General features: G+C 40.8%; 1 protein-coding gene across 8 annotated transcripts in view; it reads left to right on the forward strand.

The window, feature by feature from the left end:
* The window catches only part of ZFHX4 (zinc finger homeobox 4), a 212899-nt gene that overhangs the window by 180292 nt on the left and 5670 nt on the right, over positions 1-26937 (forward strand). For 4 of the 8 annotated variants that reach the window (XM_027973070.2, XM_027973072.2, XM_027973071.3 and 1 more), the window contains exons 6-10: positions 4849-4968; positions 11376-11509; positions 11744-11944; positions 12973-13090; positions 13919-19345. In XM_027973070.2, coding sequence (XP_027828871.1) covers positions 4849-4968; positions 11376-11509; positions 11744-11944; positions 12973-13090; positions 13919-19345 — 6000 coding nt within the window. The remainder of the gene's footprint in view (positions 1-4848; positions 4969-11375; positions 11510-11743; positions 11945-12972; positions 13091-13918; positions 19346-26937) is intronic. The other 4 variants (XM_012183892.4, XM_027973073.2, XM_060393447.1 and 1 more) reach the window with 1 other exon arrangement.

Raw genomic sequence — 26937 nt, forward strand, 5'->3', positions numbered from 1 at the left:
GTAAAGCAATCATCAATCAATTAAAAATAACTAAATTGGTGGTCAGAAGGTAAAGCATCTGCCTGCAATGCAGGAGACCTGAGTTCAATCCCTGGGTCAGGAAGATCCCCTGGAGAAGAAAATGGCAACCCACTCCAGTACTCTAGCCTGGAAAATTCCATGGATGGAGGAGCCTGGTGGGCTACAGTCCATGGGGTCGTAAAGAGTTGGACGGGACTGAGTGACTTCACTTTCACTTTCTCTCTAATATAAAAAGAAGCAATTAAGAGTAATAATACAGCTAGCATTTTAAATACTTATTTTGGGTTAAGCTCTGTGCTAATTTTTATACATTATAACAAATCTATGAAGTAAGTAGCATTAGCTCCATTTTTATATATGATAAAAATGATATTTGCCAAGCTAAACTTAAAAGATGGGAGTTAAATACAGTGAAGAAAAGTCATTCTAGAAAAGACAAGAAACAGAACAGTGTTTCTTACAGAAAGGAAGTAGGCATCAGTGACTATTGTGTGTTCATGAAATGTGATCTTGGACCAAGAGCATTAACATCATCTGGAACTTGGAGGTGTAAATTCTCTGACTACCAGAGTCAGAATTTGTAGGGCTAGAGCCCAGCGATCTGTGATTTAACGAGTCTTCCAGGTGATTCTGGTGCCCTGAAATTTGAGACTGTTCTCAAGTTAAGTGCCAGGTAGGAAGTGAAGAAAGATGAGACTGGAGTGATAGACAGAGACTAGCTATTCTTGCCCTGTTCAGAAGATTGAGCTTTTTCTTTATGTAATGGCAGTCACTGAAAGATGTTGCATAGAGAAGTCAGATTTAAGTAGGTCATACAAAGGATAGATTTTGAGGGAGTAGAGCTGAACAGGGAGACAAAAAAGGGGCACAAGAAGGAATTCTTGTAAGCCAAGTGTCTAGAATTGATGCTTCATGTGAAAAACTAAAGATGTTTCAGTTGCTATCCTTCGCTTCCTCTTTCAGTTCAGTTCAGCTCAGTTGCTCAGTCGTGTCCAACTCTTTGCAACCCCATGAATCGCAGCACGCCAGGCCTCCCTGTCCATCACCAACTCCCGGAGTTCTCTCAAACTCACGTCCATCAAGTCGGTGATGCCATCCAGCCATCGCATCCTCTGTCATCCCCTTTTCCTCCTGCCTCCAGTCCCTCCCAGAGTATTTTCCAATGAGTCAACTCTTCGCATGAGGTGTCCAAAGTACTGGAGTTTTAGGTTTAGCATCATTCCTTCCAAAAGAACACCCAGGGCTGACCTCCTTTAGAATGGACTGGTTGGATCTCCTTGCTGTCCGAGGGACTCTCAGGAGTCTTCTCCAACACCACACCATGGGCTTAAAAAGTATGTGGTGGTTTCCTTAGAAGACTCAGAGGGTTCCCAAACCCAGCTGTATAATAAAGCAGTAGGAACAAAACTGACTAGCGTTTAGATCATAGAGATAGCACAAAGCAGATTTGGGGTCTCCTGCATTGTAGGCAGATTCTTTACCAGCTGAGCTACCAGGGAAGCCCTATAACAATGCAAAGTGAAGTTAATTGTACTGTTATAAGACTATAATATTATTTTGTCTTCTTCCTATTATTTTGAAATGTTTTATCATTTATTTGAAAATCAGGAAGTTCTACTGGACCTAATGCACATTTGAATTATATCATAAAATTTAACATATGAATACTCTGTTTTCCATGAGGCAAAATAATTGAAATATACACAGTGTGAATATAACTATTTTATGAAATGCTATACTTTCATTATTATTACATATAATATATTGAAGAAATTTATTGATGAAAATGAAAACTGCTTTAGCATCTTTATTTTGGAATTTTCTGTAATTTTCCTCAGTTCTAAGACATCCCTTTAATATATTTCATGCTGTATACTTTTTCCTTTTTTCATAAAATTCTCTTCCTTTTTTCATAAAATGTAAGCATCTTACATTTTACAGCATTTTATAGTTGAGGAAATGTGGTACTTGAAAATGAGAATGTAGCCAACTCTTGCCCTTCACCCCAAATCCAACCTACAAGGTTTTCTAGGAGAAAGTGGTTTCTCCACCCTAATACTCTTGACTGTAAAGCCTATTTATAAGAGAATGTCAAATTTATTTCGAAAACTCTCCTGAAAAACGAAAATGACCTTTTTCTCCTGACTTGGAGGAAACTTTATGGCGTACAAAAGTTACTCTTTGATTCTTTTTTGCCTGATTAAAAATTCGCCAAGTTCTATGGCTCCAAAGAGCCCTACCTGTAATAAACAGCTTTCGCCTTGGAAACCACAAAACAGGTCTGAATTGCTGGAGCATTAGAGCTAATTGCCTGCCTACTTCAAAGGAAGAACCAGAAAAGGCGGAGGGGGGCCCGAAGTCACAGAAGCCGAGGGAGTGCGGGCAAATCCACCCTGGAGGTTATGAGCTGTGGCTTGGAGGAGCCGGGCAAAGTTATGGCCTCAGAACTGCTGTTTGCGATTAAGTTGATGGGGAGCTTCTATCCCACAATCTCTCCCCGCTGCTGACACAGAGTCTTTGTTCACATTCAGATTTCTCAAACTGTTGCCAGGGTCAGGCTGGGGTCAGACACCACCGTGATGTATAGAAGAACTTGTCTGGGAATTTCTCTCACACTTAAGACACATACCAGAGGATCCTGCAGAAACCGTCTGATGAGACGCAGACTGTACTGGAGTTTCTCTTTTCGTACCTTCATAATTTTCGTTTTCTTCTCCTGACACGCAATGTTTTATGAACAGGAGTGGCGCTAGCCCTTACCATTTTATGTCCCCTCAAGATAAGGATGCTCAGTAGCACTCTGACGCTTCATTTTCCAGCCTGGGGGGGAAAGGTCTAGTAAATCTGCTCCCAGTAGTCTCGCACCCCTTCCCTGGGACGAGTTTGAGAAGGAATTGCCACGGGCTGTCGCGTAGGTTGCAGGCCTGACACTGGATGGTCGAGTCACGTGTGTGGACTTGGGAGGGGAGAGGGGGGAACACCACCTAATCCGGGTATGATTTCAGCCTCCCTAATGGAGCTAGGCCACAGTCCCCACCCAGCCTGGCCCCCTGCTGGAAGGAGGAGGCCTGGGTTTGATCACCTCTTATCACTGAAGGGTGAAAGCAGGCCAGGAGAAGGGTCGATTCATCTTCAAGTACAATTTTCATGTGTATTTGCCTGAAAGGGAAGTTACCCCCGAACCCTCCAATGACTGACCTCTCCCTGAAGACCACCCCTGCATTTTGGTGCAACACCAGCGTGTATCTATGGAGTCAGTAGATTTGCATGGTGCCTTTGAGGACTTCCGGTTGAAACAAACTCTGATTTCACATGTTTTAAACATCCTTGTTTTCAAACTTGGAGTCTTTCTTTGGAGTTTCTGCCATTGAGCCCAGAACCAACCCCCATCCTGTTGTCTTCTGGTCTCATAGTGGTAGAGCATGGCTGGCAAGTGAAACACTAAATAGCAATTTTTTTTTTCTTTTTGGTGCTCAGCTGCTACATATGACAGTGGATATTTCATTCTGCTGTCAGAACATTATTAAAAAAACATGGGGTGTGGAGAGGGCCACGATTTCCCCTTTCAATCACTATAGCATTTGCAATGAAAATTTTATGCAGTGTGTAATTTTCAGTTAATGCTTGACACTTAAAATGTCCAGAGTCGCGTTTTGTACGGTTCTTGAAGGGTTAATTGTATCATGTTCTCTGCATAAAAGCTCTGCTTATCAAAAGCAAATAGAGGAGTGTATGCAAATGGATGTCAATGACCTTTTGCCTTTCCAGGGTTAATTTATATGGTCATTAAAGATTTTATGAAATTGAGGAGCCTGGTGCTTCAAATCCCATTTTACCTTCTTCTCCTAATTTATGTAATTCCTACCTGAACAGGGGAATAGGATTTTTATTTTTTGTGCCGCAATGAAAACAGCACGCCATGCTGTGGGGAGTTGCAAGTCTGGTTATCTGGCATTACTCAGATTGCTAAAAATTCATTAAAATGTGACATCAGCACAGTGAGAGACAAATGATCGCAGGATGAAAGAGAACAGTGGGCCTTTCACGGATTAGTGCTACACCGACCCAGCATAGAGGCTAACTGCATAAACAGATTAATCCACCAGCAGCGGCATAGCTAAGATTTACAGAATAATTAAATAGGGTTGAGTTACTATGAGGATTTCCATGTAATCTAGCTGGTGTGAAACCCGTGAATGAGGTGTGGGGTGATGTGGTTGTCATAGAAGAAGTACACCTTCTTCTGTCCTACACTCTGTAGAGCTCCCCCTATAGAAAAAAAAAAAAAAATCCCAGGATAACTGAAGTTTTGTGGTCTTACTCTGACAAATTCCAAAGGATTCCTCTGAGGTCTAAGGACTGAAAGTTGAGAGTAACACCTGTCTTATATTTAACCCATCATTATCACATTATATTATGAAGACATTTTTCTGAGAATTTGCTTCATTCTGCTGTTTATCCAAGTCCGTGGAGAAGCGGGTTCATGTAGTTTCGAAGGCTCTACTATTGAAATTACAAAATCGCTTGACATTCATTTTTAAATCTTTTCTAGCTCAAACCGCATTTCTTTGAGAAGACTTCTTTTAATTTAGTACGGGCACATTTTCTCAGTGGAAATAAAAGAAGTGGCTTGAGATAAAAAACAAACCCTGCACTGGTAAAGCCAGCAGGTTCTAATAGTGACTTTTGAATAAATTCATGTCTTTTTTGAGAAGGAATGTCTGCGAATGATTCCTAAGTAACAAAGTGTTTAAATGGTCACGTCGCTTATTTTCAGGTGTGTGTTTCTGGGGTTTTCCATCCTACTGACTGGTGTGTGTTTCTTAGCAGAAGAACAGAGTGAGGAGACAGAAGGAGCCATTAAACCTATAGCTGGGGCTGACGAGGATGAGAAAGACACAAGTGAGAGAGACAATAGTGAAGGCAAAAACTCTAATAAAGACTCTGGTAAGATGCTAGAATCTTTCACCTTTCCCTCCCCGACCCATCCCAGCGATCAACCCTTCCTTTGCTGACCCACCCCCAGCTTATCAAAAGCCTTTATTCATTTTAAACTGTCTGAACATTCCCACTACTATTCACTGCATGTGCATTTTGCATGTGCTTTCTATCAGTAGCCTCCCATTGACCTATTTTTAATCATAACCATCTGACAGAATAGATGTGGATAAGTTGAAGAATATTGCAGGACGACCAGCGAGATTATTTTTTAATCAAATCAGTTTGTGTGCTTGTAATTTTTTAAGCGCCTTTCATTAATCTTAGCTATACTTGTGATTCCTCTGATGGCATATTAATTTTTCATAAGCATGGGATTAGATATCACTTGAATTTTTTCATTCAATCATATGCACCCCCCTCCCTCCCTAAACCACGTAACCCTAAAAATAAATGTTATTTTTCCTTGCTTTCTGTTTTTTTTTTTTTTTTTTACAACTTACACTCAGGAATTTGCCCTTTTTAAGGGCATCTATTTGAGGCATTTCAAACAAAATCCAGTGAAAAAGTTTACAGATGATTCAGCCTAAGAAGAGGAAATATCATTGAGAAGGGATTAGGTGCTGGGTAATTTTGATCTTCTAGAATAGACAAATCCCAGTAATGAAAGCTACTGTCTTTGAAAACAAACCTTCGTGTCATGACATTTACTTGTGCACAAACAAACCCTAGGCCAGCATCTGGTGTGGATACCTAAGGCTTTTTCTGTGTTTGATTTGGCAAATATATGACTTCATCCATGCTTTGTATGTATGAGATGGAAATCTATGGTTGCAATGAATATTACATTGGCTACTTTTGCTGCACGCTATACCTAGTTTTATTATGTTGGACTCATTGAAGCAGAAGAAGTGCTGAAACGGGTTCAAGCCTATTAGTTTCAGGTAGTCATCTATCTTTTCCTGGAATTCCAGTGACAGCCGCATCTAAAGAAGCTTGTTTTTGCTATGAAGACATTGAGTTGTGCAAAAAATACCATTTTCACGTGCAAGTTTATTTAAATCTGAATTACCTTGCATTTGTAATTCAGTCTTTGTAAATCTAAATTGGCCATTCCCTTTGCAAATTATTTGAAGCGCCTCCCTGCTACCCACCCCATACCCTTCCATGCTGAATTTTTCTCCAGAATCCAGTGAAAAGGTACCATTTAAATTTGCATCTAGCATGTAGTGGCTAGCATATGATTCTAATTTGATTTTAACAAAGAGGATCTAAGGTTGGTTTTGAGCCTAAAGAATGTACAAAAAAAAAAAAAAAATCCCCTAGCTGTATAATAATACAGCTCCTGGGGTTACTGACAAGGTATTTGAAATACCTTGTGATCAGATAAGGTCACGGGCAGTGCCATCTAAACTTCATTTGAAAAGAACTGGAAATAGCAAGGGAGTCAGCTTAGGTCTAGGAGGATCTCATGAAAGCTAGCTGCTTGACTACTTCAGGAAGGCCATGATTCTCCCTGCCTTCAGTAATGATTTTCTCACAGTTTCACCAAAAGAGACTGCAGGGTATGTTCCACCCCTAACCCAACACATTCAGAAGAATGTGTCAAACACACAGCCCATTGGTGTTTGTTGAGTATTCACGTAATGCTTAGGAATGTGACATTGTGCTTGGTTTTCAGTAACTAATACCTTGTAAAGAATGAGTTGTGGGAACCTCTTGAAAATGGCTCCAATCTCATCAATGAGTAAGGAGTCTTGCTTGGAACATACCACAGATACAAGGGCTCTATCTCCATCAGCTTGGTTTACTGGTCTACATAAGTAATGGGCTCAATCACTCCCTAATGGCCTGATGAATTATTATGCTTCCTTGGACATCTCATTGTACCATCTCATCAGGACTCAGGCATGTGAGAAGATACAGACCATTAGATAATGATAGTTTTCTAAGACACATTTTTAGCCCTATAGAAATGCCTCTCCAACTACATCTATAGGGATAAAAATGTACTTTACCCAACTCAAAGGAATTACTGAAATGCGAATGTTTAGCTTTGAAATGTCCCAAACATTGACAGTTCTTACTGTTGACAATTCACATGAACATTTTTAACCCCCTTGGTACATTTTTATCTATTTATTATTTTTAATTGGAGGATAACTGCTTTACAATGTTGTGTTGGTTTCTGCCATAGATCCAACATGAATCAGCCATAGGCATACACATACGAGAAACCCAAAGCAAACGTTATTCTCAATGGTGAAAAACACAAAGCATTTCCTCTAAGACCAGGAACAAGACAGGGGTACCCATTCTCACCTGAGCTTTTAACAAAGTTTTCTGCTTTCTATGTTGAATCTGATTAGGTGAAAAAAATTATTACATGGATTTTTTTTTCTTGTAAGTATTTCTAATGATTATCCACTTATGTGTATATTGGTTTTCTTCCTGATGTCAATTATAAATGTCAAAAATCCTGGCAAATTTATACATTAATCACTATCTGAACGTGCTAGATGGGAAAACAGTGTGACCTCACTTTAACACAGAATTTTTTAGACAGGAAGGAATTAACACATGTTAGGAAGAAGGTGTTTGTATAAGCTGTTGTACTTTGTTGCTGACATTAATCTCTAGGACGGGAGCTTTCAAAATGAGACTTGGCAATATGCAAGTTATATTTGTTGAATATTCATTCATAATAGAAAAGCCTCCTAATGCCTCATTTATATTGTCATTTAAATCTAGTGCCACTTTAGATTAATTATAATCCAAATTATAGCTCTGTGCACTACAAGAATTAATATAGAGTTTATCCAGATTAATACATTTGCATTGAAAATGTAATATGTCTCTGCCATGGCTAAGGGGACCGCTTTTTAATAAGGGAGTAAACATGAGGAAAGATGGAAATTAACCTTCATTACTGCAATTAAAATTATCCTTTCATTCTAGTCTCATTAGAAAGAATACTGTACCAGTCTCAGGCTTATTTGGAGTTGAATAACATCTAGTGTTATATCCAAGTTTTACAGTATTCAAACTTTATAAATACATTGATTCATAAGTAATAACCCAGGATTTTGCTGTATCTTTTTTTAAGATTTACTTTGAATACATATATGTTATTGGATTTTCCTTAGTTGTTATGAACATAAACCGTTTTACAACCTTCTGTATTTTAGGGATTGAAAATTTATTAAGTAGGCGGCATCTGAATTAAAATGAATTATGTCATTTTTATATTAGCAATCTCATGCAAATTAAATAACCCCATAACTGACAGATAATCATCGACTCATCTATTTGGCAGTATTTATTTGAAATTAGACTTCATTTTTTTTTAGTTAAAAGTACATTAAAATGACATTGTTTTTTGAAGACACTGTGATGGCCTTAATAACACAAAATGAATTATGATCTCATTTCAAAATTTTGATAACAAAACAGTGTTCATTTCAAGTAAAGTTGAAGACATAAACTATGAGTAGTCAGAAAACTTAAACCCTTCCTAAAAGTAATTAGCCTTTATTTAATATATTTCTAGAGTAAAACAATTCAGAAAAAGACTCCAGATTTGATATCCTATAATTCACCAGGGAGGCAGTAAATACCTAAGGTGGTACCCCTTTTTGTAGAAAAGGCATACATGCATAAAATAGAAGGTCCCTCATTTTTGCAGATAATCATGATGACCTGTTTTAGCTTCAAGAGTCTGTTTTTGTCATATACTCATGCATCTTAACATTCTCTGCTGCTGCTGCTTATCAGTAGCATGTATTTCTGAGGTGCCTAGCTAGAGTTTGAGGGTCTAGATTTTATAACTTCTTCTCAATTTAAAATAAAATGGTCTTTAGGGAGCCCCTAGCTTACATTAAGATCATGGTTTAATTAACTTAATTAGCCAAAAAATATTGAAGCTGACATATATATAGGGTAGAATCCTATATCCAGCAGTTACCACAATGTTTATGAAATAGTGACCATAAAACTTAACTCCTTTCTTGAGGCAGCATAAATGTCCCTAAATTCAAAAGCAATTATATTCTTGATAATATGAATATACATTAAAATAATATGGATTAATTATATCAAATACTTACACCAATGTACAGTCTTAGTAAAATGTTTTAAGCCTTGAAATCAGTTTTTTGATCCTTTATAGTACTAACATTAGAAGATATATGCTTATAAAAATAAGCTGTAATCCATAGCTATACATTTAATAGATTTAGAAGTTTCCAGAAAGTTTATTCTTTCTGATATTCCTAAAGCCTGCAAGCAACAAGAATTATGGAAATTCTCTTTTACCTTCTGTGTGACAGTCTTTGATAGCATATGGAATTGGACCAACCTATTACTTGATCATGTCACATTCTACCATGTACACAAAAGAATGATAAGGGAATATGACATAGTATTATTCTCTTAAGGAAGCATATTCTTCCTCCTTATTAGGGAATTTTAAAAGAAAAATTTTCCAGTCTCACAGGAAAAAAGCAACTGATAGACACTCACTGATTTAAATGACAATCATTTTATACAACTTGATCTATCACCTTAAGCAGTTAGTTTTATTTGCCAACCTTATATATCACATTGTTTTCTTGTATTTATTTTTAATACTTTTAAAACAATAGCACAAAATAGATTCTGCTTTGAGAATTTTCCTTTTAGAAGAAAAAACATTTTGATACCTGGATTAATTATAAAATAAACATTCTTGGTTTTGAGATATCTTTGGATATGAAATACTTGGATGTTGTTTAATCAGTGTGATAAAATTCTTTAGTTTATCTCTGATTTAAATCATTCAAATGTAACTATAGTAAATTATATTTTTAAATATCTAGAAAGAATCTAAGTTTCTCTAATATATCTGTATATATAAGACAGATATACCAATTCAAATAAAATCTAGTGTTTGTATATCTATCAATAGAAATAAGTCTCAGTGCAATTTGTATGAAATTATAGCAATAATTCTATACCTTTCACAGACCTCACTGGAATAACATTATTGTCATTATGTCATTTAAATTCTATTTTAATTTTGGTCTCCTTAGAGTCAGACTTACTTTCAAATTTCTTTTAGAATTCAAAATTCCTAAAATTATTTATATGGTATAAAACATGCATCTCCATCCAGGAGAGAAAAAGAATCTATTTTGGGGTTCATTTTTATGTTGTTTTCATAACATCCTTGACCTTATTTTTAAATTAAAACTGGGTTATTTTGCAATAAAGTGTAATTTGTTCATTTATATGAACCGTATGTGGATTGGGGAAAAAAAATCAAGATAAATCTTCATGCACAGCATACAATCAGATTACGCCTAGACTCTATATTTACGCGGGGTCTGATAGCAATCAATGGTTTAGCTTCATTGCATTTCAAGATGTATTTGCACCCAGTTGTCCAGTGATAGTGTCCTCACCCTGGAAATAATTTAGTTGCAAATTGACTGGAAGATGGTGAAAATTGAAAGTTAAAATTAGAAATACTCATAATAAACAGCAGAAAAAAGGTCAGATGATGCCGTGCTATGATGAGATTGGAATGGCTGGTAAATGAGGTTTTGTGTTTGTCGTGAGATGTATGTGACATGCCTACCCAATGTCGCTGTAATATCCAGCCTCACAGAGGAGATTATCGGGAAAATTGATGCTGGAAAGAATTTTCTGTTAGATTGGGAAATTAGAATCACACTCTATCTTTTGATGTGTGTGAGGCTTCTATACATTACATTGCTCATCTTGGCAAAATTTTAAACCATCTTTAACACCGAATATTCTGGATTAACCTCATAAAACAACTGTCTTTTTGATTTGGACTACAATGTCATATGCACAGCCAACTGCTGAAACATCTAAAGCCAAGGATAAATCACAAAAAAGCAGCGGTGGATACATAATATATAATTTTAAAATCCTATATTCACCACATAAAAGCATTGGTTTCATTTGTGAATTATAACTGGTCAGCCCTTCTCAGAATTTTGAAGTGTTTTTAGTGTCCCAGAATTTTAGGAAAAAAAAAAAGGTAATGAAACAGTTCCAAAAATAATTATTTTCTAAGTTAGCATTTGTGAATGGGAATAGATTTGCTTTAATGTGATAAAGGTATATTGAGACAGCAGAGGGCATGTGTCATTGATGAATCTTTCATGGTCACTGAGGGTTATCTAAACAGGAGACAGAAGTACATTTTAAAATACATTTATAAAGTCCACTTGGTCAATGGACAAAAAGAAGTGTGTTTTTGCCTTTTGAGATTAGCATCATTTACAAGTGCTTGCCCCTCCTTTCAGTGATTCAGTGGACTTAGAGCTATTCGAAAGACATCATTTTTCTGATTTTGATATTGTCAGTCTTTTAAGATTGAGATGTTCTATTCTCTTTTGGGGAATCAGGAGTAATCACACCAGAAAAGGAGCTAAAAGTCAGTGTGGCAGGGGGAACCCAGCCACTCCTGCTGGCAAAAGAAGAGGATGTGTCAACGAAAAGATCAAAGCCTACAGAGGACAATAAATTCTGTCACGAGCAGGTACACATGGTTTGTTTTTTGTTTTTTTTTTTTTCTCCCTTTGCTGTGTAAACATATATATATTTTTAAATTGTTGCCCTTGATTATTTTAGAGCTCCCAAACCATTCCATGCTGTTGAAATGTATGTAGACACTGTATTGGCAAGGTGATTAACTCTTGGTCTGACTTCTAATGCTCCAAAGGCATCAACATCCATTAACTAATAAGAGTCATGTTTATTCAATATTTTCCAGTTCTATCAGTGTCCTTATTGTAACTACAATAGTAGGGACCAAAGTCGTATCCAGATGCACGTCCTGTCACAGCACTCAGTGCAGCCGGTCATCTGCTGTCCCCTCTGCCAGGACGTCCTTAGCAACAAGATGCACCTCCAGCTTCATCTGACGCATTTGCACAGTGTGTCTCCGGATTGCGTGGAGAAGCTGCTTATGACAGTAAGGGTACCAAGTGGTGATGCATGTGTGCCATAATCTCTGTGAAGGTATCAACATAAAATCTGTCATTATTGTGTGACAGAAATGTATTTCTTCTGGGTGGTGACAAGCTCTTGCTGACCGTGTTGTAGAAATCACAAGTTAAGTCCCGTTTGTTTCTCCTGTGCCTTGGGAATAAACCCCAAATGTGATACAAGGCATAGCTGATTCAATAACACAAAATTTGTAGCCTTATTCTCATACCTATCAGTCAGTCAGTTCAGTTGCTCAGTCGTGTCCAACTCTTTGCGACCCCAGGCCTCCCTGTCCATCACCAACTCGCAGAATTCACTCAAACTCATGTCCATCGAGTTGGTGATGCCATCCAGCCATCTCATCCTCTGTTGTCCCCTTTTCCTCCTGCCCTCAATCCCTCCCAGCATCTGAGTCTTTTCCAATAAGTCAACTCTTCGCATGAGGTGGCCAAAGTACTGGAGTGTCAGCTTTAGCATCATTCCTTCCAAAGAACACCCAGGACTGATCTCCTTCACAATGGACTGGTTGGATCTCCTTGCAGTCCAAGGGACTCTCAAGAGTCTTCTCCAACACCACAGTTCAAAAGCATTAATTCTTTGGTGCTCAGCTTTCCTCACAGTCCAACTCTCACTTCCATACATGACCACTGGAAAAACCATAGCCTTGACTAGATGGACCTTAGTCGGCAAATTAATGTCTCTGCTTTTGAATATACCTATAATGTTAATCAAATGATTCCTGTGGGCACTAGGAGTTTCATCTTTGCTTGGCCATCATTTCTGGGCTACAGAAACCTTCAAGCTTATTTTTTAAAAAAAGAAAAGTAAAGAAGAATACAGCATTGCCACAGCATTGATCTGAAATTTGAAAGGAGAGCATTGACCTCCAAGAGTCACAGAATGTCCCTGCTTTGGTTAGAAAATATAACTGGGGTAAACAACTGCTAGGGTAAAGTGTGATGGAGCCCATGATGTCTGGGGTACCTTTGTCATGAACCCCTTTGGTTTTCACAGGTGCCTGTCCCTGATGTGATGATGCCCAACAGCTTGCTACTGCCAGCAGCTGCCTCTGAGAAGTCAGAGCGGGACACACCTGCAGTCATCACAGCTGAGGGGGCCGGGAAATATTCAGGTATGCCAGCCTGTGACCAGGATCTGTGCCAGACACACTCTGGGCCTTCTATTCATGATGCTGATCTAGCATTATTATGGTAAAAGATTTTATGTTTCTGAGATGCACAAAGAAAAAAAAACCCACACATTTCCAAAAACTGTCATTTCCAAGGCATATTTACTATCTGGTTATCTGTAAATGACCCTTTGTTGTTATTGTTGCTGTTGAGCTGCTAAGTCATATCTGATTCTTTTGTGACCTCTTGGACTATGGCTCACCAGGCTCCTCTGTCCATGGGGTTTCCCAGGCAAGTGGGTTTTCATTTTCTTCTCCAGGGGATCTTGACAGGCAAATTCTTTACCAGATTGAGGGGGGACCTAAATACCACTGACCAGGAATATTTTGTGGGCTCTAATTCCTGAACACTGTGCTTCTAACCCTTGCTGTCATACTGGTGGTAGCATGCTAATTCTGACTTATTTTCTTCCCATGCTGAAATTCCTTGAGGTCAGAGGTGATTTCTTTGGAGGTTCCTCCTAAACAATGGTGGTGGTGGTTTAGTCCCTAAGTTGTGTCTGACTCATTGTGACCCCATGGACAGTAGCTCACCAGGATCCCCTGTCCATGGGATTCTCTAGGCATGAATACTGGAATGGGTTGCCATTTTTCTCCAGGGGGTCTTCCCAACCCAGAGATCGAACCCTCAATCTCCTGCATTCGCAGGCAGATTCATTACTGACTGAATGACCAAGGAAGCCCTTCAGAGGCTCCTGCATAACAATATTCATTGGCATTTAATCTGTAGACTTCCTTCCCGTAAGTGCTGTTTATACTTTCTTCACACAGGTGACAGTCCAATGGATGACAAAAGTATGGCGGGTCTCGATGATTCAAAGGCTAGTGTGGAAATAAAGAGTGAGGAGCAGAAACCAACTAAAGAAGCCACAGAAGTGTCAGAATGGAATAAAAATAGCAGTAAGGATATGAAAATCTCTGACACACTGCAAGATCAGTTAAGTGAACAGCAGAAAAGGCAACCACTCTCTGTCTCAGACCGCCACGTTTACAAGTATCGCTGTAACCATTGTAGCTTGGCCTTTAAGACTATGCAGAAGCTTCAGATACATTCCCAGTATCATGCGATTCGGGCCGCCACTATGTGTAACCTGTGCCAGCGTAGTTTCCGTACATTCCAGGCTTTAAAAAAACACTTGGAAGCAGGCCACCCCGAACTGAGTGAAGCCGAACTTCAACAGCTGTATGCCTCCTTGCCCGTGAATGGGGAACTATGGGCAGAGAGTGAACCTATGGCCCAGGAGGACCATGCCCTAGAGCAGGAGATGGAGAGAGAGTATGAGGTGGACCATGAAGGGAAGGCAAGTCCTGTAGGCAGTGACAGCAGTTCTATTCCAGATGACATGGGCTCTGAACCAAAGCGGACCTTACCTTTTAGAAAAGGGCCAAATTTTACGATGGAAAAATTCCTCGATCCATCTCGCCCATATAAGTGTACCGTGTGTAAAGAGTCGTTCACCCAGAAGAACATTCTCCTGGTCCATTATAACTCAGTATCTCACCTGCACAAGTTGAAAAAGGTTTTGCAGGAAGCCTCCAGCCCTGTCCCTCAAGAAACCAACAACAGCCCAGATAACAAACCCTACAAGTGCAGCATCTGCAACGTTGCGTATAGCCAAAGCTCGACCTTGGAAATCCACATGAGGTCTGTGCTCCACCAGACAAAGGCGAGGGCAGCGAAGCTGGAGCCTGGCGGTGGTCATGCACCTGGTGGGCACGGAGTGGCAACCAGCATTAACAGTCCCAGCCAAGGGATGTTAGATTCCATTAGTTTAGCAGCAGTAGGCAGCAAAGATACCCACTTAGATGCCAAAGAATTAAATAAAAAGCAAAATCCGGAATTGATCTCTGCTCAACCTACACATCACCCACCGCAGTCACCAGCACAAATTCAGATGCAGCTGCAGCACGAATTGCAACAGCAGGCAGCCTTCTTTCAGCCTCAGTTTCTCAACCCCGCCTTTTTGCCCCATTTTCCTATGACCCCAGAAGCTCTGCTGCAGTTTCAGCAGCCTCAGTTTCTCTTTCCCTTCTACATCCCTGGGACGGAGTTCAGCTTGGGGCCGGATCTGGGCTTGCCAGTAGGCTCTGCCGCCTTTGGCATGCCAGGCATGACGGGAATGGCTGGGTCCCTGCTTGAAGATTTGAAGCAGCAGATTCAAAGCCAACATCACGTTGGCCAAACTCAACTCCAGATTCTCCAGCAGCAAGCACAACAGTATCAGGCCACACAGCCCCACCTGCCATCTCAAAAGCCGCAGCCACAGCCACAACAGCAACAACAGCAGCAGCAGCAGCAGCAGCAGGCCAGCAAGTTATTGAAACAAGAGCAAACCACCGTGGCCAGTGCTGACTGCTCCATCGTGAAGGACGTACCCTCTTACAAGGAGGCAGAAGAGATGGCCGAGAAGCAAGACAAGCCAAAGCAAGAATGTGTAAGTGAAGGCGAAGGGCTCAAAGAAAGCAAAGACCTCGGAAAGAAGCTGAAGTCCTCGGAACCATCCATCCCGCCACCCCGCATCGCTTCAGGGGCCCGAGGAAATGCAGCCAAAGCCTTACTGGAAAACTTCGGTTTTGAACTGGTCATTCAGTACAACGAGAACAGGCAGAAGGTACAGAAGAAGGGCAAGAGTGGGGAAGGCGAAAGCACGGAGAAGCTGGAATGCGGGACGTGTGGGAAGTTGTTCTCCAACGTTCTCATTCTAAAGAGTCACCAGGAGCATGTACACGGCCAGTTTTTTCCATACGGAGCGCTAGAAAAATTTGCCCGTCAGTACAGGGAGGCCTATGACAAGCTTTATCCCATTTCTCCATCTTCTCCGGAAACGCCACCTCCCCCACCTCCACCGCCTCCCTTGCCTCCGGCTCCTCCGCAGCCTCCTTCTCTGGGGCCAGTGAAACTGCCCAGCGCAGTCTCCACCCCACTCCAGGCCCCAGCGCCCACTCCCCCGCCACCTCCGCCCCCGCCCCCGCCCCCTCCTCCGCCTCCCCCGCCCCCACCCCCTTCTGCACCCCCGCAGGTCCAGCTGCCAGTATCTCTGGATCTTCCCCTCTTTCCGTCCATCATGATGCAGTCGGTGCAACATCCCGCCCTCCCGCCCCAGCTCGCCCTGCAGCTGCCTCCAATGGACACACTCTCGGCGGACCTCACCCAGCTCTGCCAGCAGCAGCTTGGCTTGGATCCCAACTTCCTGAGGCACTCGCAGTTCAAACGCCCGAGGACGAGAATTACGGACGACCAGCTGAAAATCCTGAGGGCTTACTTTGACATCAACAATTCTCCCAGTGAAGAACAGATCCAGGAAATGGCAGAGAAGTCTGGCCTCTCCCAGAAGGTTATCAAGCACTGGTTTCGAAACACGCTTTTTAAGGAGCGGCAGAGAAATAAGGATTCGCCCTACAACTTCAGTAACCCTCCCATAACGGTTTTGGAAGATATCAGAATGGACCCCCAGCCCTCCTCCCTAGAACATTACAAATCAGACACATCCTTCAGTAAAAGGTCTTCCAGGACCAGGTTTACTGACTACCAGCTTCGGGTTCTTCAAGACTTTTTTGACACCAACGCTTACCCAAAAGATGATGAAATCGAACAACTTTCCACCGTTCTCAATCTCCCCACCCGGGTTATCGTTGTCTGGTTCCAGAATGCTCGGCAGAAGGCACGGAAGAGTTACGAGAATCAAACAGAGACAAAAGACAACGAAAAAAGAGAACTCACAAATGAGCGGTACATCCGAACGAGCAACATGCAATACCAGTGTAAAAAGTGTAGTGTGGTTTTCCCCAGGATCTTCGACTTGATCACGCATCAGAAAAAGCAGTGTTACAAGGATGAAGACGATGACGCCCAAGATGAGAGCCAAACTGAAGACTCCATGGACGCCACAGATCAGGTGGTGTATAAGCATTGTTCAGTGCCTGGCCAGACCGAAGCAGCCAAAACCGCTCCTGCCCCTGCTGGGGGCTCGGCTTCTGGGACCAGCACCCCCCTGATCCCATCACCCAAACCGGAACCGGAAAAGACGTCTCCAAAGCCCGAGTATCCCACAGAAAAGCCAAAGCCGGGTGACCCCTCGCCCCACCCTCAAGGCACCAAACCATCCCTGCCGTCAGCATCTTCTTCCTCAGACCCACCACCGCCGCCGCCGGCCTCAGCCGCTCAGCCCCAGCCACCCAAACCGCCCCAACTCCTGGGACGACCTCCCTCGGCTTCTCAGACCCCCGTCCCGTCCAGTCCGCTGCAGATTTCCATGACTTCTCTCCAGAACAGTCTACCTCCACAGTTACTTCAGTACCAATGTGATCAGTGTACAGTTGCCTTCCCTACCTTGGAACTCTGGCAGGAGCATCAGCACATGCACTTCCTGGCTGCTCAGAACCAATTCCTTCACTCCCCGTTCCTGGAACGGCCCATGGACATGCCCTACATGATATTCGACCCTAACAATTCCCTGATGACCGGACAGCTGCTCGGTGGTCCTCTCACACAGATGGCCCCGCAGACAGCTTCCTCCCACCCCGCAGCCCCGGCCACCGTGGCCGCTTCCCTTAAGAGGAAACTGGATGAGAAGGAAGAGAACAACTGCAGCGAGAAGGAAGGTGGAAATAGTGGGGAGGACCAACACCGTGATAAGCGCTTGAGGACCACCATCACTCCGGAACAACTGGAAATTCTCTATGAAAAATACCTACTGGATTCCAACCCCACCCGGAAAATGCTCGATCACATCGCGCGGGAAGTGGGGCTGAAGAAAAGGGTCGTGCAGGTCTGGTTCCAGAATACAAGAGCACGGGAAAGAAAAGGCCAGTTCCGGGCAGTGGGTCCAGCACAATCGCATAAACGCTGTCCTTTCTGCCGAGCCCTGTTCAAGGCCAAGTCAGCCTTAGAAAGCCACATTCGCTCCCGACACTGGAACGAAGGCAAGCAGGCAGGTTACAGCTTGCCACCAAGCCCTTTAATATCCGCCGAAGATGGTGGAGATAGCCCGCAGAAGTACATTTATTTTGATTATCCATCTTTGCCATTAACGAAAATCGATCTCTCGAGTGAGAATGAGTTGGCTTCTACAGTGTCGACACCTGTTAGCAAGACGGCAGAACTGTCACCGAAGAATCTCTTAAGCCCTTCTTCTTTCAAAGCGGAATGTTCTGAGGATGTAGAGAATTTAAACGCCCCTCCTGCTGAGGCTGGGTATGATCAAAATAAAACTGATTTTGATGAGACTTCGTCCATTAATACAGCGATCAGTGACGCCACCACCGGAGACGAGGGAAACGCAGAAATGGAAAGCACCACCGGAAGTTCCGGAGAGGTGAAGCCAGCTTTGTCTCCTAAAGAGGGGAAAACTCTCGACGCTTTGCCAAAAACAGCGACCACCCCCACGACAGAGGTCTGTGATGAGAAGTTTCTCTTCTCGCTCACGAGTCCCTCGATACCTTTCAGTGATAAAGATGGTGACCACGACCAAAGCTTTTATATCACGGATGACCCCGATGACAATGCCGACCGCAGTGAAACGTCTAGCATAGCTGACCCCAGTTCACCAAATCCATTCGGCTCCAGCAATCCTTTCAAATCCAAAAGTAACGACCGACCTGGTCACAAGCGTTTCAGAACCCAGATGAGCAATCTCCAACTCAAGGTTCTCAAGGCTTGCTTCAGTGACTACCGAACTCCAACCATGCAAGAATGTGAGATGCTAGGGAATGAGATCGGTCTGCCCAAACGTGTGGTCCAGGTGTGGTTCCAGAATGCAAGGGCAAAGGAAAAGAAATTTAAAATTAACATAGGGAAGCCTTTCATGATCAATCAAAGTGGAACGGAAGGCGCCAAACCAGAGTGTACCCTCTGTGGGGTGAAGTACTCTGCCCGCTTGTCCATCAGAGATCATATTTTCTCCAAACAGCACATTTCCAAAGTGAGGGAGACCGTTGGGAGTCAGCTTGATCGGGAGAAAGATTACTTGGCTCCCACGACCGTTAGACAGCTGATGGCTCAGCAAGAACTTGACCGTATAAAGAAAGCTTCAGACGTGCTGGGATTAGCAGTACAGCAGCCAAGCATGATGGACAGCAGCTCCCTCCATGGCATCAGTCTGCCCGCAGCCTACCCGGGACTCCCGGGCCTCCCCCCAGTCCTTCTCCCTGGAATGAACGGTCCATCCTCCTTGCCTGGATTTCCACAAAATTCAAACAGTAAGTCATGTCAAGGAGAGTCAGTCTAATGAATTAAGTGATATTAGGCAGCCAATGACATGTAACCAAGAATAGGGGTATATCGGATCTCTTAATTTCAGAAAGTGAAACCATTAAGTTATTTGGAATATATATTTCAGTGGCCATAGTTAATAAACAGGCAGTAAACCACCCCAAACGTGCAGAAAAGGGTAGATTAGCATCTCATAAATATATTATTTATATCATTATATCTCAGAAACATTCCTTTTTTATACTCATTTCAAAATTAATTTCAAATGGCATTTCAGTGCAGACACGTGACATGAAATTTGTTATACATATTAAGAAAGTAAAGTATTAAAGCATTCATTGGCATCTTAATTTATGTTTTTACAAGGAATACTGATTTTTTTTTTTTTTTTTTGCTTTTGTACTGTTTTGGGTTTTTTTCCCCGTTAAATGCCAGGAAGTTCAAAAGCAAAGAGCCTTCTAGCCACAGGAATGCCCATGCATTATACCTAGCAGGTAATAAAACAGATATGTAAAGTGTAATTACTAAGAATTCACTTCTATGATAATTTGTACAATTTTGCTTTTAGTAGCATTCATTTTATTTCTTATTAAAGTATATTTTCAACCTTAAAAATACATTAATAGTACTCTATATCTTTCTACCACCACCCGTCGCCTAGATTTATAATCAAGACAGAACAAAGTGACAACTGTTTGAGGCACTCCTAGATAATGAATCCAATTCTTTGCTTATCAAGAGAAATGCAGTTTGTATAGTTTAGATTTTGTGAATAAGTATCTAGTTATTGAATATAGTGTTATAGGCATTCATGTAGCCACACATATAACAAAAGTGGTACCTGACACAAACTAAGAAAAAAAAAAGATTCTAGTTTCTTTTTAAACTAAGTTTTGTTTTCCAAATTAACAGTATATATTTTTTAATTTTTACAAGGAAATTATGACATTCCAAAGAGACATCTAGAATGAACTAATACATCTGGGAAGTTTCCAAAACATGATAGGAAGGCTCTCTTTTTTTTTTTTTTTTTCATTTTCCAAATTAGACTTTTTACATAAATTTCAAACCTTTCAATTTCATCCTTCTCTGATGGCAATTTTCATTTTAATGTAACTTTGGAAAATAGTCCCATTTTTAGTTTGGGAAACATAAAAGCAGTGGTGTCAGGTGACCTCTTGGCCACTGCTAACTCAGCTGGATCCTTGTCCAGAAAGACTTGTTGGCTTTAGAGAGAAGCAGAGTGAATCTCCAAATACAAAGAATTCTACCCAGAAAATTTATTCAGTGTCATTTTCTTTAACTATAGCACCAGCTACCTTCCACTGTCCACCTATGTGTAGGGAACGTACTTGGGCTTAATTATCTGAATATTCTTAGGGCCTTAAATAGTGGAGCTGCAATTATGTATTTTGTCTGTACCTTTCAATTAAATTAAATATAGTTAAAGAATAATGCAATGGCTAATTGTTTTGCATCTGAATGTATTAGTCTTCTACTCTCACTTTATATATCACTGTGATTATTAACTAATACCTAGAAAAATGTCTTATGTGGAAAACCTACTATGATCAGTTATGTAAAATAGAGCTTTTCCACATAATGTCTAATGTGGAAAAACTCCATGAACACGTATAAATTTGAAAATTATGTAAAATAGAATAAAATTTGGTATTTACACTGGGCTAAGAACAGTTCAAGTATGTGTGCCTTTAATCTGCAAGTCAGCTTTGATGGATGATCCTGTGTAGTCACCCTCCTAAGTGGTGATCAGGACATCTTGTTTTTCTCTCCACCGGATCAGAAGGCCTTTGCTTAGACAATGAGTCCTTTACTGACTGCCTTTCCCCTTTGTCACTCTGAAACTAGTACCCAGAGGGCCTGTACAAGAGAAAGCCAGGAAGGAGAGGAGAGAATATGTTTTTGAAATACTTTAAAAACCTAACCTTTCTCCTCATTCTACCACCATAAATATAATTTACATTCTCCTTCTGAAATATGGATTGGCAAAACCATCAGAGTTGTGGAAAGATGTTAGAGGCAGGCTCTTCTTGATGAGCACTGTTTTTTCTCTCTCTCTCTCTTTTTTTAATTATGAAAATATAACACATTTCCAAGAGACTTGGAAAATACAAAATAAAGTTATATATAGTTCCACTATACATTACAATTATTTCAAGTAGATAAACTAAGATTTTTAGTTGATGTTTCAACATCAAACTCTCAAAAATTAATGGACTGAATATATAGAAAAGTAAGAGGATATAGTAGACCTGAAAAGCACCACGAACCAGTTCAACATAATTAGGATTTATACAATTTTCACACAACGGTAGGATGCAAATTCTATTCAAGTTCCCATAGACTATAAACTCGGAGAAGGCAACGGCAACCCACTCCAGTACTCTTGCCTGGACAATCCCATGGATGGAGGAGCCTGGAAGGCTGCAGTCCATGGGGTCGCTAAGATTCGGACATGACTAAGCATCTTCACTTTCTCTTTTCACTTTCATGCATTGGAGAAGGAAATGGCAACCCACTCCAGTGTTCTTGCCTGGAGAAGCCCAGGGACAGGGGAGCCTGGTGAGCTGCCATCTATGGGGTCGTACAGAGTCGGGACACAACTGAAGTGACTTAGCAGCAGCAGCAGCAGACTATAAACTAGGAGACACTGGAACATATCCAGGGATATAAAACAAGTACAAAAATTTCATGGTCTAAAGGTATTAAAATCATACAGAGTCTGTTCTCTTATCACTGTGGAATTATGTTAGAAGTCAATATAAAAAGATTTGAAAATAACCCACATATTTTCAAGTATAATTTACCAAGGGAAATCTTTGACTTAGCCATTGAAAGTCTCAATAAAGTTAGAAGACTCAAAAAACACAGAGGGTGATTGCAGAGAAGAAAGCATTTAAATGAGAAATTAATATCAAAGTGGGAAATTAATATCAAAGGTACATTAAAAATACCATGAACTTGGAAATTAAATGTCAACTTTTAAATGATGGGTGTATCTAAGTAGCCATAACAAGGAAAAATTAGAAAATTCAATAAAAATGAAAAGAGAATTTATCAGAATTTGTTACATGCAGCTGAAATTTTTAAATGCATCAGGTACCAAAGGCACTGTGTATCTGCTGTATAATTAAATCATGGACCAAAACAGACGAGAGTGTTATATCGAGAAAAGGTGCATGAACATACCTACTGGAATTTGCAATCTCTCTTGAATTAGTTGTTTGTTTTGATGGAGTTTAAACATTAGCACAGCACAGTTACCAGCAAGATTCCATCTGAGAGCCTGAATTCCCACACTTCCAGCTCACATCTTTTTTAGGTTAATTGATCTGTGATGGGTAATACCGAATATTTTAATTATCTCATGGAGTAGAGCAGTGGCTCTCCCTCTTGCTATCAGCATCTTTCTACTAGATTATGTTTCATCAAACAAGTATCTCCTATGCTCTGTGGAAGAAATAGGTATACCAGCTAGGTGAAATAAAAGAAGAAAATTACTTCATAAGTAGAATATTCCTATATCTCTCACATGCTCTGGCCTCTTCTAACAGTTTATCATCTATATGAATAAATTTTGATAATATGATGTGTTCACCTTGGGCCCATTTTAAGATTTTGTTCCTAAGAAAATCACTAAAAAGTGATCCATTGAATGAGATCAGCCATAAAATAAGTAATAAGTCTGATTCCAAAGCCTGCACCCTCAAACTGACTTAATTGAAATGTACATATTCAGTTTTAGCATTTCAGTTCAGTTCAGTCGCTCAGTCGTGTCCAACTCTTTGCGACCCCATGAATTGCAACATGCCAGGCCTCCCTGTCCATCACCAACTCCTGGAATTTACTCAAACTCAGGTCCATCCAGTCAGTGGTACCATCCAGCCATCTCATCCTCCGTTGTCCCCTTCTCTTCCTGCCCCCAATCCCTCCCAGTATCAAAGTCTTTTCCAGTGAGTCAACTCTTCTCATGAGGTGGCCAAAGTACTGGAGTTTCAGTTTTAGCATCATTCCTTCCAAAGAAATCCCAGGGCTGATTTCCTTCAGAATGGACTGGTTGGATCTCCTTGCAGTCCAAGGGACTCTCAAGAGTCTTCTCCAACACCACATCATTTATCAACCTCCAGATTCGCAATCAGGTAGATGGAAACAAATAGCCCCAGGTCATTCACCTTAAAATCTAAATAAACAATCGGCCAACCAGAGGTGTAGAATTGGTTTAGAATTTAAAGGCTCAAGAGACAGTTTTCTATGACAGTTAACCTGGGGTATCCTCTAAAGCACATTAATGAAGTCTCCTTTATGTACAATTGGGAAGGTCCCCTGGAGGAGGAAATGGCAACCCACTCCAGTATTTTTGCCTAGGGAATCCCATGGACAGAGGAGCCTGGCAAGCTATAGTCCATGGGGTCGCAAAAAGTCGGACACGACTGAGTGACTAATATTTAACCTCCAAATTTCCTGGTTTTAAATACCTATTTTGTTCTTTTTTGGATGGAATTCTTATTGTTTTAGCAGCATTAATTCTCATAAAACTTTTTCATCTTAATTTCCAAATTGTTTGCTCTTTCAAGATCACAAGGAAGACCCTTTGAAGAGTAATATCTATCATGTGAGCCTGCTTCCTGAACAATGACTGAGGCCTGTGTTCAATATCGGGCTTCCCAGGTGGCTCAGTGGTGAAGAATCTGCCTGCCAAGCAGGAGACATGGGTTTGATCCCTGTGTTGGGAAATGGCAACCCACTCCAGTGTTCTTGCCTGAGAAATCTCATGGACAGAGGGGTCCAGCAGGCTACAGTCCACAAAGTTTCAGAACAGTTAGACACGACTTAGTGACTAAACAAAAACATGTTTAGGATCACTACTTACTATTACTTCTTTTCTTTAACAAAATGAATTATTTTCTGCTACAAAATTTTTCCACATTTGTCTTTTTCTATCATGATCATATGCAAAAAGGGAAAATGGTAATGGAAAATCATATGCTTGTACACCTGGAAAAAATTAGAAAACTTTCTCATTTTATCCTTTAGGAGGTTAGCTTCTTTTGGATTTTTCCTCAAGAAGAATAGGAAAATAACTTGATTTTCTATTTTTAATGTATTTACTTTATTGTTTTAAGCAGTGTCTGATTCTTTTTATGTGTCTGATTTTTATATGTTCCATTAGTCTCTGGAAATACTGACTAACCCGGTTCCCTTAAATGGAACTTTAGAACATGCCTTTTGCGTTTTTCTCATACCTCAGTGCAGTATACTAGCATTTTTGGGGTAAATCTAGATAAGAGTAAGTCTTTAATAATTTTAGCACTATTGTCTTTGGCCCATGTACATCATTAGTGTTATTTTTCACCTCAAGAATAAAGTTTTCCTCTGCGAGACCTAGATCAAAGCAAATTGGAGGAAAAGCACTAAATCTGTGCTATGTTCATGGGGAGACAGGCATTTTCTTCCAAAAAGCATTACTTTGGGGGCATAGACAGCAGTTTCAGACTTTACTGGAGGCTCAGATGGTAAAGAATCCACCTGCAGTGCAGGAGACCTGGGTTTGATCCTTGGGTCCGGAAGATGCCCAGAGAAGGAAATAGGTGCCCACTCCAGTATTCTTGCCTGGAAGATCACATGGACAGAGGAGCCTGGTCAGTTACAGTCCTTGGGGTCACAAAGAGTCGGATACGACTGAGCAACCAACACACTCTTGCAGTTTTGGGAAAACAAAACTAAACCAAATCACAGTAATATGAGATCATCTGTAGGAAAACTTTCATCTCTCAGATAATTGGACCAGGAGTTAGGGAACAGGAAAGAATGTATGTTGTGTAGCTGTTGTTGTCAGTCGCTAAGTTGTGTGCGACCCCATGGACTGTAGTCCACCAGGCTTTTCTGTCCATGGGATTTTCCAGGCAACAATACTGGAGTGGGTTGCCTTGTCCTTCACCAGGCAATTCTTCCCAACTCAGGGATGGAACCTGCATCTCCTGCATTAGCAGGAGGATTCTTTCCCACTGAGCCACCAGGAAAGCCCCATCTTTTGTAATTACCACCACTGGTGCATCGTGACTGGTGTTCAGTTTTTCTCTTCTAAATCTGGTTTTCATACATCAGTTGACTACTGGATTTTTGATTATGAACATCTACAAGTGTATGTCTTTTAGTAGTAGACCTAATGTACATTATTCATTTTCCTTATCTGTATCTCCTTTACTAAAAATTTTACTTAGCTAGTTGTTTAACTCAGCTTACTCCTCAAGATGTTGAATTTCTTTAAAAATCCCTGATAGTCTTTGACTACAGTAGTTAAGATTCCTACTGCCGTCTTCTAAAAATTTTCATTACTTTGTTATATGACCTCTAGACAAGAATTTGTAGACCCCATCTGATAGGAAAGCCTGAGTCAACAAATATTGATCTACTTGCTTTCTAACTACCACTGCGATTTTTTAAAGTCTTAGTTCCTTAAAATTTCTCTTGTCTTAAATTCTCATGTCAGAGAGATAGGTAAGCCAGCAGTTTCCTTAGATTTAGGAGGGAAAGCACTTGGGCAGTAGGGGGATAATTATTGAGTATGAAGCCTAAATGTTCTTGATCCAAAACTAAGATTGGCATTATGAGTAGGCAAAAGAGGCTGGCTACCAACCTAATATCATTCTAACAGTAAAAGGAAGGATCTTCTGTCCTCCATAAAGCTTCTTCCACTCAAATCACCCATGCCTGAAACTCTATGAATCAGGGATTAATTCTTCTGAATTAATTTTTTAGCAGAAAATAATTCATTTTATTAAAAAAAAGTAATAGTAAGTAGTGATCCTAAACGTGTTTTTGTTTAATCACTAAGTCATGTCTTACTGTTCTGCAACCTTGTGGACTGTAGCCTGCTGGACCCCTCTGTCCATGAGATTTCTCAGGCAGAAATGCTGGAGTGGGTTGCCATTTTCTCCTCCAGTGGATCTTCCCAACACAGGGATCAAACCCATGTCTCCTGTTTGGCAGGCGGATTCTTTACCACTGAGCTACCTGGGAAGCCCACACAGGCCTCAGTCATTGTTCAGGAAGCAGTGTTCTTGCCTGGAGAATCCCAGGGACGGGGGAGCCTGATGGGCTGCCATCTATGGGGTCGCACAGAGTTGGACACGACTGAAGCAACTTAGCAGCAGTAGCAGCAGCCACTTACCATTGAAGATATTGGAAGACTATTCCCTAACATGATGGAAATTCCTTACTGTTAATAATACAACTACAGAAATGATTTCAAAGCAGGTCAGAGAAAAATTGGTTGTGGTATGGTTGAAAAGAAGAGCAACCAGTAATAAGCTAGGCTAATTGACAGTAATATGATAATGATTGGGGTCAAGTTGAGAGTGATGTTGAGGACTTGAGAGTATCTTGAATGCTAAGCCTTAGACAAAGTTTCTCAGCTGTGTAAAGGCCAATTAAAAAACTAAAGTTCTTTTTCGAACTAAAGAAATGTGTGTCGCTTTTGGTGTCAGTTATTTTTCATTTTTTTAACACCCAAATGTTGCATTTAGCATAGAAGACTAGCCAATATTTAAAAAAAGAG

This window comes from Ovis aries, chromosome 9, assembly GCF_016772045.2.
Source record: "Ovis aries strain OAR_USU_Benz2616 breed Rambouillet chromosome 9, ARS-UI_Ramb_v3.0, whole genome shotgun sequence".
Lineage (NCBI taxonomy): Eukaryota > Metazoa > Chordata > Mammalia > Artiodactyla > Bovidae > Ovis > Ovis aries.